At 35.4% G+C, this 15,429-nt stretch overlaps 1 protein-coding gene across 2 annotated transcripts in view; it reads left to right on the forward strand.

Moving 5' to 3' along the window:
• Positions 1 to 15,429, forward strand: part of LOC140149084 (beta-TrCP-like) — a 58,538-nt gene that overhangs the window by 17,937 nt on the left and 25,172 nt on the right. For both annotated transcript variants that reach the window (XM_072171246.1, XM_072171247.1), the window contains exon 2: positions 9,501 to 9,723. In XM_072171246.1, coding sequence (XP_072027347.1) covers positions 9,501 to 9,723 — 223 coding nt within the window. The remainder of the gene's footprint in view (positions 1 to 9,500; positions 9,724 to 15,429) is intronic.

Here is a 15,429-nt window from a genome sequence, read left to right on the forward strand (position 1 = left end):
AATTACCAAGATAGTGTCCCATGCATTGTCTTGCTGTGTAAATAATTCTGGGGGATCGGACCCATAGAATATTACTGGACCCCCATATTTTGACAAAATGTCAAATTATGGGGTACAGTGGACCCCATTAATTAAGCTTTTAAGAATAAAACCTGGCCCAAACTATTTTACTTAACAATATGTTTATTTCACTTCATGTTCAAATTATTACCCATGATTTGAGTGCTTATAATACTCAACCAGATAGACAAACCCATATTCTACAATTTAAATGGAAAGTGCAAGTACTTTGGCATAGGGTCCTATCAAATATTTATGAAGGGGAATTTTAAAATGTTTCACAAAAAGCTTTGCATTTCCCCTCATCAGGCCTCCCTCCCAGCATAATTTGCTCAATAATTTAATGTTCTTTTGTGTTCTCCAGTTTTCATGGAAACATGGAAAAAATTCTGTGTTGCCCCTGTTCCTTGAAGAAAACAAATATTCAACTTTCTGTAATTCACCCCTATTAATCAGGCCTCTGGTCACTATTGAGTGGGGAACCCCTTAAATTTTAAGTTAAGAAGAGGTGATACAGATACATGTAGAAATGAAGTGTAGTGTTTGTGCGTCACTGTGTTTGGGTGTGGCTACCTGTCTTGATGACTAGGCCATGTTGCTGTGCTGTATTTTTATGTTGCTAATAAATTGTTTGGCAAATCACAGCCTAAGATCTGATTCCCCGTGACCACAATGCTCTTTGGTGTCTTCTTGAGGGTTCTTCTACATTGGTTCTCCATTTATAGTTGCAGATCTTTACTATGGAAGTCCTGATATGTGTCATACATGTATGTGCACATTTTAAAGAAACTTTTAAGTGTGCCTGGCCATGATCAATCATGATAAATCATTTAGAAGATATCAGTATGTGAATCTTCATTATTTTGTTTCATGAGAACTGTAATTTGCAATGGTCATGCCCATATTGATGCAAATAATCTGAAACAATGGGTGCATATTCAAAGTTTACTAAAAGTACAAATCTTGTTTTGAATTTACTTATTTAAATTGATGAAGCTTTGGGAAGAAAGAAAATATTTATTAAAGCTGCTTGCTGTTTACGGACTGTCTGACGCCATGGCCGATGTTGTGCATTTATTTATGGAAGCGGTAAGCATAAGCGCTAAATTCTGTGACAATTTCAACATCAAATATTTAATAATTTTGCAATAAAGTTGTTTATTACTGTACCATCATTTGACAACGAGACAACAAAATATGAAAATTACACAAAATGTATTATCAAACTTGTAAGGTGACTGTTTTGTGACCAATCTATAATTCAAATTGACACGTCTTTGATGCATCATTAATACTCGAGACTTGTCGGACTACTTCCATAAGCTGTGATGAAGTATCTGATGACTTTATACTCCTAATCTCACATAGTCTTGTGTAGATCCTGTCCAAATGGCTATACTAGCCAGTCTGCAATGCACCTGCTAATATTAGAACAGAATCCTATTCTGTACACTGCTGGTAAAGAGTTAATTCTTCATTCCTCTTTTTTAACTTGGTCTGTGCCATAATATATGTAGATCTTTTGTTTGTCCATAGATCCAAAATCTATGGTGTCTGGGGATATTGACCTATAAACTGAGGCTACAAATGCAGTGGATGATAATGAATGTTACAAGTGAGATGAGAAAGTAATACAAGCGATAAGAGCAAATCCCGGAGCAAATTAAAAGGACCGATATATACAGAACCGTCAAACTAGAAGTAGCAAAAAGAACAAGAACAACATTACAAACATTAAAACATGTACACAGAACCGGGATACAGAATAGCAGCATCAGGCTTGGGAAAAATGATTAATGATAATTTGTGGGAAAATAGACCACATTTCTCACAGATATAGCATTTCCTACCATTTCTTGATTTCATTGGGAAAGCAAAATTTCCCTCCAAATGCCACAATTTTCTGGGAAAGAGCTTCTTGTATTCCACACTTACAAGTTACAGCAGCATCCTGTTTTAACTAACTATCTCTTCCTTTTCTTCCTCTCCCCCCCCCCCCCTTCGTCCTCCTCCTTGACCTCCTCCTCCAATTTATGTATAAATTAATTGGATGATTATCAGTTAAACCAATATGTGACTATGATGCAAGCCAACAAAGTGAACCGCTTTTTAGTTTTTAGACACAGATGATAGAAGTGTTGACAATTTGTTCATTTCATTATTGTCCACAACATGAAAATGTTTTTTAAAAATCTTGGGCATCTCTGCTAAAATTACATTTGATTTGAGGGTGGGGTGAAATTGCCAATTGGGAGGGTGCAAAGAATGGGCAATGGGGTCGGATCTGAGGCAATTTTTCGCTTATTTCTGTCGGCCGAACCGTCTGAATCCCCATAGAAATTAATAAAGGACTACATTTGCTGGATCGTGACAAGCAATTAAAATATTTCATATGCCAAGACTTCATTATCATATTTTTTCCCTTTTATTTTCCCTTACCACTTGAGTCATAAACATGCCTTCAGATAAATATTGTATTACATTATGAATATTCATAAATTATTCCATTGGGACCACACAAACCAGATCAGTGAACTGAAATTGACCATACTGGTGTGTTGGTGTGCTTAGTTATAATGGTTATTATGAATTGACCACTAGCCTTTGATTTGTAATTGAATCAGTGGCTCATATTCACAAGTACTATACACAGAAACAAATTTAATGAGATTAGTTATTAATTTTATTATAAAAATAGCGGTGACCTTTCCCATTAAAATGGATGAAACATATAAAATGTATATTGTCATATTGTGAGGAATTGATAAGTTTGATATTGAAATATTGTATAGCTGAGTATTTCAGGTGGTACATGTATAAGTTGAGTAGAGCAAAGTACACTGATCAATATGCCCTTTGTTTGAAGCAAATCGGACATACCGTTTTCATAACATATCAACATATCTTAATGTTTTTATTAATAACCAATCAAGTTTTCTAAAATGTAGCTAAAATGACTGGAAAGGCTAATTATGATGTAATTTTTTCCCAATAATTTCCTAAAAACCCATGAGTTCAGGGTACTTTTATTTTGCAAACTTATGCCTTGAAACCTGGTCAAAGTGTTTCTAATATGTTCTAATATATTATCATATATAAGTCTAGGCGCCCTCTAATTTGCATATTTAATTAGCATTTATGCAAATTAGCTCATTAATTATGCAATTATGCCAATTAAATGGTGGCTCAAGAAGAAATGTTTTCAAGATTCATGCAGAATCTTGTTGTGAATCTGTTACATGACCATATTGCCCAGGCTATTGCATGCACAGTGAGTCGTAATCTTAAGTCGCACAATGCATCAGAATCTGTAGCGAGGCACAAGATTATGATGCATAAGTATTCATCATGCGCAAATCTACATGAACTTTGATTTATCATCCTGGCTTGGGGCCTTGCACGCACTGCTAAGTTATTGCCATGGGCTACTCATTTGCATCTTCTAATTATCGTACCTTGTTTACCCTTGGTATATAGCGAGTGCTTTGTATCACACTTAGGAATTAATTTGTGTAGTATATTAAGTGGCAGTAGATTAGAAGAGTAGCAACTGATGTTACATTTATGTTTGATGTGCTACAGTGCATCTAAGACTTGTCAGGCAAGCAAAAATAGATGAGCATTTGATTGATATAGTATACAAAATTTGGACTACTACCTTGATGATCTCAAATGCTATGACCCAAAACCAAGCTATAACCTGAGGCGCTGTTTCTTTCAACCTTGCCCCTGTTTGACTATGTCTGTCGCTCCAGGCCAACAAGCATAGTCAAAACGGGGATTTGCCATTTGGTCTAATATGCAGTTCGTCTACATCCATTTCGTCTAAACCCATTAGGTCTATAACCACTACGTCCAATAATCATTTTGTCCGTTAACCATTTGGTCTTATAACCATTTGGTCCGATAACTATTTAGTCTAATAATCAATAAGTGTTAAACCATTTAGTCTAAGAACCATTTAGTCTAATACCCATTTGGTCTATAACTAATAGGTCTAATAGCCATTTGGTCTAATAGCCATTTGGTCTACAAACCATGTAGCGTTACAAGCATTTAGTTTATTAATAAATAGACGAAATGGTATTAGACTAACCGGTTATTAGACCATGCGAGTATTAGACCTAACGGTTATTAGACCAAACGGTTATTAGACCAAATGGTTATTAAAGAAATATTAGACCAAATGTTTATTAGACTATATGATTAAAATAGACATACCGGTTATTAGACCAAACAATATTAGACTAAATGGCCATTAGACTATATGATTATGAGACTAAGTGGCAATTAGCCTTTCTGGTAATAGACCAATTGAATATAGCCTAAACGGGAATTAGACAAAATGGTATTAGACCAACAGACCGTCAAAACTATGCCCCCACTGTTAACCAATCAGATTACAGGAATCTATACTGTACTAAATTTACTCTGATTAAACAGCCCGGGAGCATCACATTTTCGAAAAGGGGGGCGTTTATAAATTTCAATGAAGAAAAATCGCAAAATACAACTTCCGGAACTTGTGAAATACTTCTTTCGGTTGAAATACAACATGGGGACGACATGTTATCTGAAAATACTACTAAATTGTGAATGCATTTTATGCAAGAATGCAATTTATTTAGTTGAATATTTGAATAATCTACTATAATGTGGTGATGAATTGGATGGAAATGCAAGTTTGAAAAGGATTTGTCCATGCAAATTATTTTGTGATCATGACATGCCAGTTTTAAGCTTACTTTATAAATGATGTTTTAAATACTACATGGCATGGAAATTTCTGTATTTTGGTCACCGTTTCTATGAAAAGAAGGGATAGAAAGGGTATTTCATAGAGTAAATATGGTAATATGTTTAATAGAAGGGACGTTTGATAGAGTAAATGCGGCACTGTGATAGGTTTGTAATACATTATGTCAAGCATGTTAGCAGGTTCCATGTACTTCACTCACCCATATATATAGTAGCACACTTGTAGGATTTCATTCATACTTTATAAAGCCATGTGTCTTGAACTCGCCCCATTTTGCTTTGTGCAGCCTTTTTGAGCATATTTACATCTGTCGAGCTTAAAATCAACAATAACATTTTAAATAATTCACCTCACCTCACCTCATCAAAAGTATACATTTCTGAAAGGATGTAGATGAATGCAAATTAAAAAAAAACGTAGAAAGTAGGGTAAAGTTGTCCGGACTGAAAATGTCGGCTAAAAATTTACTTTTTCGATCTTTTAAGCCATATTTTTTTAACCGGGCACTATGGTCCAAGTTGCATGGGCACCCTATACTTTGGAAGTGGGATGGAGCAATTTTAAAAATCAAGTGTAATCCTGTGCCTTCCTTAAGGTTTGTGTAGGGAACTTCCGCCACCTCCGTTTCTACCACCTCCTCCACCCTCAATACTCAAAAACAAAAAAGATGCTTCTCCATCTCCAGTATACTGCAACTTATATCATGATTTTTGCACAGTGCTGAGAAGGGAGTTATATGATATCAAAACCAAATGTGTGGCTATGGTTGTGTAAGTTACAGGATGGTTACAAAGAGATGTACAGAAAGGAGCAACACCTCCACCTTATTTGGGTGGCGAGTTCAAGACACATGGCCATAAATAACTTTTATGAGCTCTACGATCAAATTGACAATTAAAGATTGTTGATATGGTGGAGCACCATGAAGTCCCGAAGTGTCCCTTTTTAGTGTGTTCAACATATAGGCTTATCAATAAGAAACATACACTGAAAGTATAAACCCTAAATAATAAAAACCTAACATTATGTACTGTACATACTACATATGAAATTGCATGGAGAGATACTCAAGTTAAAAACAATATTTGTTTTGAAACATCCTATACATGTAATTACAAGTCTGTGTGACTGAGCCTTCTGGGAGTAGGTTTCTATTATGTGGCATAAAAATAAGACTTGCTTGTAATGTGCATCCAAGTGATACACGATGATTATGGTATACATCTATTCTTTTACAGCTGATTATCTAGTTTATTCCTTGATAGTAGGGGTGGCACCAGATTTGTTTTAATGGGGGTGTTTTTTTTGGGGGAGGCAGGGAAATTAGAGGAGTTAGCCCAAGATTGGGGAAAGCAATTGCCATTTTTCTGCTCAGTATTATACCTCCATGCAGCCATTGGATAAGTGTATTTTTAGAAAAACAATATGGCACATTAATAGATTGTTGCATTGCCTGTCAATACTATGTGAGGGAGTTTCTGAAGGGGACTTTTCAACTACAGACTATAAACCAAGGCACTAGATGGTCAGATAATAATTTGGACTGGACTGCTCAGTGAGTCCTTTTGACTTCATATTATCCATTCATCTACATCCTAAAAGTGGAACCTGCTTCCTACTCCTAGTTTACAACTGAACATGTAGCCTGTACACTGTACATTGATATTAACAATTTTTCATTGTCTACATCAATGCAGTGTTGACACAGAAAATCCAAATCTGGCATTATTTTCCCATTGCATAATTTTAAACATAATTTATTGTTGTTTATACCTTTTTGTTGTATTACCCATTATTTGTTGTGTCATAATTCCCAACACTGCAGTAACTAAATAAGTTGAGAGATAATTGGAAAATAATACATCAAGATTTTACGAAAAAACTTTCATTGATATTATCACTTTAATTATGTTTTTACTATAATACAAACAACTATATGCTTACATGTTATTAGGAGTTCTTACTTATTGTTGTACCATACTTAAAGTTCAATCAATTTTTAATAGTCAGATTTCGCACAAGATCAAACACACACAGGATCTGACATTTAACTGTCATCAACTAATATTTTGTATGTATTTTTATTTCTTCATTGTGTGTACTTTCCCTACCAGGGTAGCCATAGACACTTCCCTATTTGTTCAGATTAGATTGACCAGATTTTGAAATGGCAATTACGCTGTTCTGCGTCAAATATGGCACAATTCCAATTTGTTTAAATTTACCTTTCCGATGCAGAGAGGATTTAAATTGGAAATGAAGTGTTATGATGATGCTTGTTTTTGGAACAAGATGAAGTTGTAACAAGCTACAAATTGCAAGTAGGTCCTTGTGATCAAGCCGATTAACAATTCTTGCATCAGTACAGAGAAAAATATGATGAATGTCATTGATTCATTCATTCATTCATTCATTCATTCATTCATACTTTATTTCTTTCTTTAAAATACAACAGCAATAATAGATACAAACATTGAATGCGGTACTCAGAATGCCGGATGGCTTGAATCAAGTACCCTGTGGCCTAATTAAAATTGAACAACAACAAAACTAAATGGTGATGTGTCAACATACATCCCACTCGTCCAGTACAACACTGTCAAAACCAAAAAAAACTTGTTTTTGTGGTGAAGAATATGCAAGAATCTCATGATAAATTTAATACTACATAATGAAAATGACTTTAAAGCCATAGAAGAATATGAACTATGAAGTACCGTAACATGGGGTGGCTTTGGACAATTTTGATGTATTGTCGTAAATATTTTTATAATGATCAGTAGAATTCTGAGTTTCATGTTGGGTTTGGCAAGTACCAATAGAGGACAGTTCATGCCCATAAGGTCAACTCGAGTTTATTTTATTTTACGATAATTTTTTTTTTTTTATTTTTGTCCAAAGTCACCCCTGGGTTTGTTGTGACTTTAGACACCATGTAATCAAGTGCATGTCCAAAGTCACCCCGATCTGAAGAGTAGAGCAATGGAGAGGGTGGAAGTAGTTGTGAGGTGGGTAGGAGCACAGATGACACTGTTGAGGTAGGGCATGGTCACTGTGGTGTATTTTTAACAAAGTGTCAAATTCTTTTGTATTCATTTGTTATGTCCAAAGTCACCCCGGAAAGGAAGCCAAACCCTGGGGTGACATTGGACACAGCCTGCTTTTAAATTCTTAAGAGTGGATAGACATCATAACTATCCAGGTAGATTCTTGATTCATCTGTGTTTACTATCCAACCAACAGGCTTGAGTTTCCACTCTTATGTTCCGGTGGAGTACCGAAAGTTTGACCACCACAAAAATCCTGTATTTTATGGACCCCGCTAAAAAGTTCTGAAAAACATCATCATCATCTTCCGATACTGTGCAGAAACCTCCGCTGGAGTATACTCCATATAAGATAAAACATATAAGATAAAACATTATACTGGAAAACTTTAGTCATTTGTTATGTCCATACATTACCACATAAGAACATACAAAAATATTCTTAGAAATATTAAAAGGTAAAACAGCCTACATGAAATAATAGTTTTTCCCATGAGTGTCCAAAGTCACCCCAGTGTCCAAAGTCACCCCATTTTACGGTACTCTATTAGCAATAAAAATAATATTATCTTTAACCTGGTTTTTGAAATGCTTGATCGTCTTTATAGTCTTATGAAAATTTGTTTTTGTTTTAGGAACCACATAATCTTCATGATCTTGTCAAAAACAAGTGTTTGCATTATTTTTGACTTGCTGTCTTCAGTAGATAGTACTTAGTAAATATGTATTCTTTGGCTTTTTTTTGGACTGACCGGTGTAGATGGGCTATCCTCGATGGCATAGTTCAACAACTTGTGCATAGTTGTGATGTAAGAAACTGGTGTGATGTGTTTCAATGAATGACCTCAATACAGACAAGCAAAAAAAAGATTGTTTGTTTGTCCTCATCCCACCGACCAGCCCAAACGCTCCGACCAAAACACTTTTATATATATTTTCCTTGAAAATCGCAAATTATTCTGTTGAAAAAATTATCTGGGAAGAAGCAGCAAAATGAAGTTATTTTCTGTATCTCACAATCAGCTGATAAAACCTGGTCTTTTTGAAATTGCAATTTTGTACATCAAAAAGTTCAATGCATCAATTGGCCACTATGAACACTAAAACTAAACTGAAAGGGAAACATGCTGCAATTTGTGCAGTGTACTTCCTCAGGTGCAGTTTCTTGAACGATCAGTGTGCCTTTTGTGTTGTTTTATGGTGGATGTAGTTTTCTTAGAAAGATCAGTTAGACTGTGTTTGATTTCATCAAATGTTCTCATTTCATAGAAAGCCAAATAATACTTTGAGATGAAGTAAGTGAACTGAACAAACAATACAAGGAACCAATTATCCTTGAATTCATTAAATATGTATGAAAACAGTGTGAAATTTAACTCTAAGTAGGTGAATCAACATGTAAATGGTGTTCAAAATAATATGAAAAACTGCTCAAATATTGATGTGTTGGTCTGTAGAGGGAGGGCAGTGTCAGTAAGTGACAAGTTCACACTTGCAAAATGTTCAATTTGGGTCATATGGGGAAGTTGGATTTTGGTAAGCAAAATTGAGCTTTGTTCTGAGAATATTTCTAGTGCCCATTGTGTGTGCAAGAATTAATATTTGATTTGTTCCCATATTTGTTTTTTGTACAGACTAAATCTTTAAAGTCGGTTTCGTCGACCAAGAACAAAGATCCCACCCCATGCTATGAGGAAGAGAAGGAAACGTGTCTCAAGTATTTTGACCAATGGAAGGAGAATGAACAGCTAGAATTTGTACAAAATCTGATCATGCGCATGTGTCATTACCAGCATGGCCAAATCAACTCTTACCTGAAGCCAATGTTACAAAGGGACTTCATCTCAGCACTGCCAAGTAAGTTGCTACTACATGTAGCCTTATCTTAGTTAAAAGTTTTAAGTTCTTTCTTTTCTATTTTTAGCCACATTATATTCATTGATGACTTTTCTGTAGGCTAGTAAACGGTTGAAAACCTTGAATGAGAGTGTACATTCATTGCATATTCACTGAAGTATGCTCTCATCAAAAGTTAACATCAATTAACTATAATCATTAATCTGGAATTGAATTTTGACAACTTGGACTCTCCAAAACATAGGCAACCATGTCCCTCTGTGGACCATGGTCTTACAAGTTATTTGATTTAAGGTGGTACTACACCCCCTGATAAATTTTGTGACTAATTTTGCATTTTTCAAAATTTTTAAAAAGTTACAAATTTATCAAGGGGTGTAGTACCACCTTAATATAAATTTAAGAAAATACATAATAATGCTCCATCTGGAATTCAGCAGTGCTGTGAAAAAGTAATTTGGAATTTCAATTTATTATGTGCAAGCAAATTAATTTGAAATAGCAACATGGCTACTCTTCTTGAAAATCATTTAATACTATTGTCTCAAGAGACGCAAGCAAACTAAATCACACCCAAAGCCAGTGATTGGTCAGTTTGCTCACTTGATCAGCGATATTTCAAGTAATTTTTTCATAGTACTATTACTAGCTATCAACTGAATAGTGATTGAGATTGATTGCCAACCATTGCTGGAATAATTTTCTGACATCACACATATAGAGGCGTGTTGATATCTTTGCAATGAGCAATTGGGTGTGTATTTATTATTAGCCTTCAGATGACAGGGTTGCTTGGTGTGGCTCAATGTAGGAATTGATACAAAATGCTGGCATTATGTAAAATACAGTAATTCACTGTATAAGCCTACTACTATTAGTCTGTAGGTTTTATAATATGTGTGTTATCCTAGAATGGTGGATAATGTTGAGGATTAAATTACTAAGTAATCTCATTCTCATCATTGAACTTGGACTTTAAATTTTCCATGTTGCTATTTTTTGTATTAATTCTGCACTGAAGCTATACAAATTTCACAAAATCCACTAGTAATTAAGATAGCATTGTACATAATAGACATTATACATGACAGGTTGTCTCTCCATTGAAAAACTGGATCCTCCGAAGTAAAATCCATCATGACCACTTGAAAATTAACTTGCAGCTAAGTCGAATATTTATAACCAAAATTACAAGAAAGAAATTTAAGTATCTCAAAATACTTGTTTGTTTTACCCCAGCAAAAGGTCCATTTTCAAACAGCAATATTTTCTATAACAGAACCGCATATTCAAATACTGTTATCACTAGTCAACCAAAGTCAACCAAAACTATATGCAGGTTTTGCCGTTTAAAATTTGCAGGGGAGCTTTTAATCGCTCTCCTTGAGTGCTACTGGAGAGTTATTATTGTTACACCAATGGTAGGTGAGCAATAAAAAGCTCTCCTTAGCTTTATTTGAGGGGAGTGATGGGGAGCAATATTGCTCTAGCTTGCCTCAAACGCCAAAGCCTGTATATATGCATTTATATCTGACCCCTGTCAGGTCATAATTTCAATGAAATTGTCAGTTCTTACTGATGGTTTGCATGGTATGCCCTATGACCTCAAAAATGTGCAAAAGCAAAATTCACAAGATGAGTTAAAACTGCCTGGAGAAGGGAGGACATAAAAAATATGGATCAGTGGTGAAGTATTGCTTAGAACTGTAAACGATTAAATACACCCATCTATAATCTGTTGACAGCGACCTAGTTACAAGCCCCCTTGTTTCCTGTGGTCTTCTTGAATAATTAAAGCACGGCATCAGTTCATGTTTCCCGTTCACAAGACTATAAATCTGCATATAACCATGGATTCTTCATATAAATGCAATAACATCCTCATTAACTATGAGCCAAATTGGTCACCTATCGAATGACATCAATATTAGCTAGTAATAGTATGAATTTTTATTATACCAAGCACATTCAAATGTCATATTATGAGGTACATTTACAAGCATATTCAGGTATAAAGAACTATAATACAGATGGGCATATATTTCATGATTTACTGAGTTCTATGAAGGTGAATGATGTTTGTGCAATTTCACAAATTGAGAGTTCCTGTGTTTTGTTTAATTATTTATTTGTTTGTTGGTTGGTTTCTTTGTTTGTTGTTTTACAATGAACAGTGGTCTCTCTTACATCATCTCATCCTAGATATCATTCAAACACATCCAAGTGAACACTTACTTCCTGCCTACCGGAGGATTACATTGGTTCAAAATTATGTGTGTATAGGGGATGTCATTTTCTTCGGAAGGGGTGGTCATGAATATGTTGGTGACCAGAGTCAATTTTTATGACCACCCCCACATTCTGCCCACACATACTCAAAACAAATTATTCTTTCATTGTAATTTTGATCGTAAGTGTAAAGAATTTTGCATTATAACTAAAGATTGTGCACACATTTTGATTGTAAGTTTAAAAAATTCTATGACCCCCAGTATATGCATGACCCCCTCCCATTCGAAGAAAATTACAGCCCCTTATTTCTTAACAAAGAAATGTTTTTTTGAATAATTTGTGGCCAACACCTAATACTATTAGTTACCCCCTGTTTGTTCACGAAATACGGGAACATATCTACGGTCTGGTGCTGTATTCCATGAAGCCGAAGGTAACGGGGTAACAATTTGTTTTTTAACAGTTCAGCCATGCCGCACGTGAAGTATGTGCGCGAGTCTTAGGATATCGCGCGAGTCATGTTACGTTAAATATTATCGGCCTGTATATTAATGAGGAGTACGCAGGTAATACGGATTTTTATCCAAGTAGTGTTTAACCAATGAGATAGCAGAATTCTTATCAACTAAAGGATAAAAGTAGATGTTCCGTACTTGGTTTTCTGCAACATGGAAATAGTGATATCACAAGTCTGATCTCAAATATCATTTTGAACAAGCTGTATCCCTGAATAAAAAAATAGCGGAAAAATGAGCTTTTTCATGACAAATAACCAATTTTACCTGTCCACAACCACCCCCGTTCTCCTCATTGTTAATATGGATCTAAAGTTTATCTTGCATGTAGACAACACTTCTGCAAAGTGCAGAGTGAAAGATAATCTAGTGTTTAAGCTGCAATAACAGCACCGATAAGTCCCAGTTATCCACTCCAACTATCTCAACATAATTTCATATTCTCAGCGTAGATACTATAACCTGTTTGTCTTGGCTGAGCCAGACACAAGGATTACAAACATGCTCATCTCCAGCACGCAAGTTCTTTAACCCCAACATGTATACTTTCACAGAATGACCTTTTGAATATGTTGGATACAGAAACAAACTCCACCACCCTTGCTCATATTATTGAGCTATCAGTATTGAATGGCAGTCAGTGAACTTTGCAATTGGAAATGAGATCATTTTTGCTTGAGCATGGTGATGGTTGAGCCACAACATATTTGCAGCATGCAACTCTTGATTCAGTATCAGGCGTGAAATACTAGCCGATGTGTTTAGTGCATGACATTAGGAAGCCTAGTTCCTATTTGAAGTGTCCCATAATTTTATCATCGTGTAATGCTGATACTTTTGTGTATTTCTGTTCATTTTAAAACTACACTCTTTAAAAAATCTGTTCTCGTAAGTACAAAAAGCAGTATCTGTAAACTATTAGCATGTTAAAAACAGATATTGGAACAAGTTACATGTATATCGTCCCGACTTTCTCAAAATTTGGTGTGGGAGGCCCTCAATTTGTTACAAATTTACTATTCATTTTTTGTGTAAAATTTGCAATTGCAATGTCAACACATCATAAAAATGAGGAGGCCCATAATATTTTTGTTATTTCTACAAAGTCCTTACCCCTAGCTTGAAGAAAGTGTTAGTAGTGTGTTTATAAATAATAACCAAGAACTTAAATGTCTTTTCATCACAACAATTTTAGAAACAAAGCAAGGGAGCAAATAAGATTTTTTGGGTTTGTGAATCAGTCTGTTGTCAAAGTCAAAGTGCAGTACTGTATCTACAAGTAAATAACATCGCAAATAATGTGTTATAATACTAACTAGTATAGTTGGTACATGTAGGGCTTGTAGACAGCTTGTAATGGATTATCTTGGTCAGGCTGACATCACACTAGGATGTAGTTCCCCTTCGTCGAGCTGGTTGCTATGTACGCACTTGAGCAAAGGGAACAATGTTCCTGGATGTCCAACCGACCAAATGGCTTTGAATCATGCATAGTAAAGCATGATACCTTCTTGTAATTAGCACAGCATATACTGCACTTTAACTTGGAACAGCTGAATTTGAACATCATTAGTCAAAATGAAGGAAATTATAAAAAGAAATATGATGGTAGAATGTACATAAATAATGTAGTATGCTGAATAATAAACTTCTTTAGCAGTGGCTTATCAGTGGGAAGGGAGAGGGTGTTACAAAGACAAACATTTTCCTGGTGTGTATCATTTTGGCCTGGCACATGAAAATGTTGCATTTTACAGGGACTGTCTTTTGGAATTTGCAGGAGAGCATTAAATAACTATTCTAGAACCTTTAAGGAGAGCTGTTTAGAGCATTAAATACAATAGAATGTAAGGAGAGAATTGTCAATGAAGGAGAGCCAAAAATCACACTCATATATAAGATTCAAGGAGAGCAGTAGAGAGCATTGTGTGAGTGCTCTCCTCAAAAGACAGTCCTGGATTTTATACTAATATTTGACCTGGCGTTTAATTAAGGTGAATTTTTGTGTGAAACAGGCCACGAAGAAGATGCACCGGGCAATTCTGGTAAAATTTTCTGCCCAGGTAGATGGAGATGGCTTGCTTGGTAAAGTGTGATTCAGACTCCACATGCATCACAGCCACGATGAAATCTGAGCCAGGTTTTTACAAGCTCTTTTTCCTTGCCCTCCCCATTCCCCAATCTAAGGCTTAAATATTCATCAGCTATCTTTGTCCCCCGGGCTTTGTCCAGTCATTCATAGAAAAGTTATAGTGCCCTTACAGAGCTTTTTGACCAAACGCCAATGAGAAGTGTACACTGGTTAAAAAAGGTTATTCAATTGAAACTACTGTTCCACCCAGTACACTGATCACACTACTTCTAAGCAAACACATGGCATGTAACGTGAGTTTTGTATCAAGTGCAAGTTCATATCATTTGTTAAATCTAAGGTTTCCCTTGACCATGATGAGAGAAGATGCCATAAAGATTCGCCTGATGGCGCATATGGGCTCCCTTGCCATAACTGGAATTTTAGGCACAAATTCAAAGTGCCCTCCAAAGATCTCACCATCAAATACAGGCACAGGCCCTCAATTCTTGTTGGGATTTTCAGAGGAAGGAAGGAGCTCTCTATTTATACATGAATTTTACCCTTTAGGCAAAGATCCCATGTGCGCCATTAGGTGAATCTTGAAGGTAGAATTCAGTATCGAAGTTACGTAATGTTACTGTCAATGGGATCACGCGCTTGAGTAATGAACATAAGTACATAATTTTATTTACTCAATCATTCATAATCCCTTTACACTTCATCAATACTATGTCTATTGCCACTGGATTACTGAGAAATTGCTCCCTATTTATTGTGGATCAAATTTGTAAACTTGAACAAACACTGACTCTATTTTAATCGAAAGTGTGTTTGATATTGAGAACAAATAATGTTTCATTCAATAATATGTACCACCCACATTAG

This window comes from Amphiura filiformis, chromosome 3, assembly GCF_039555335.1.
Source record: "Amphiura filiformis chromosome 3, Afil_fr2py, whole genome shotgun sequence".
Taxonomy (NCBI): Eukaryota; Metazoa; Echinodermata; class Ophiuroidea; order Amphilepidida; family Amphiuridae; genus Amphiura; species Amphiura filiformis.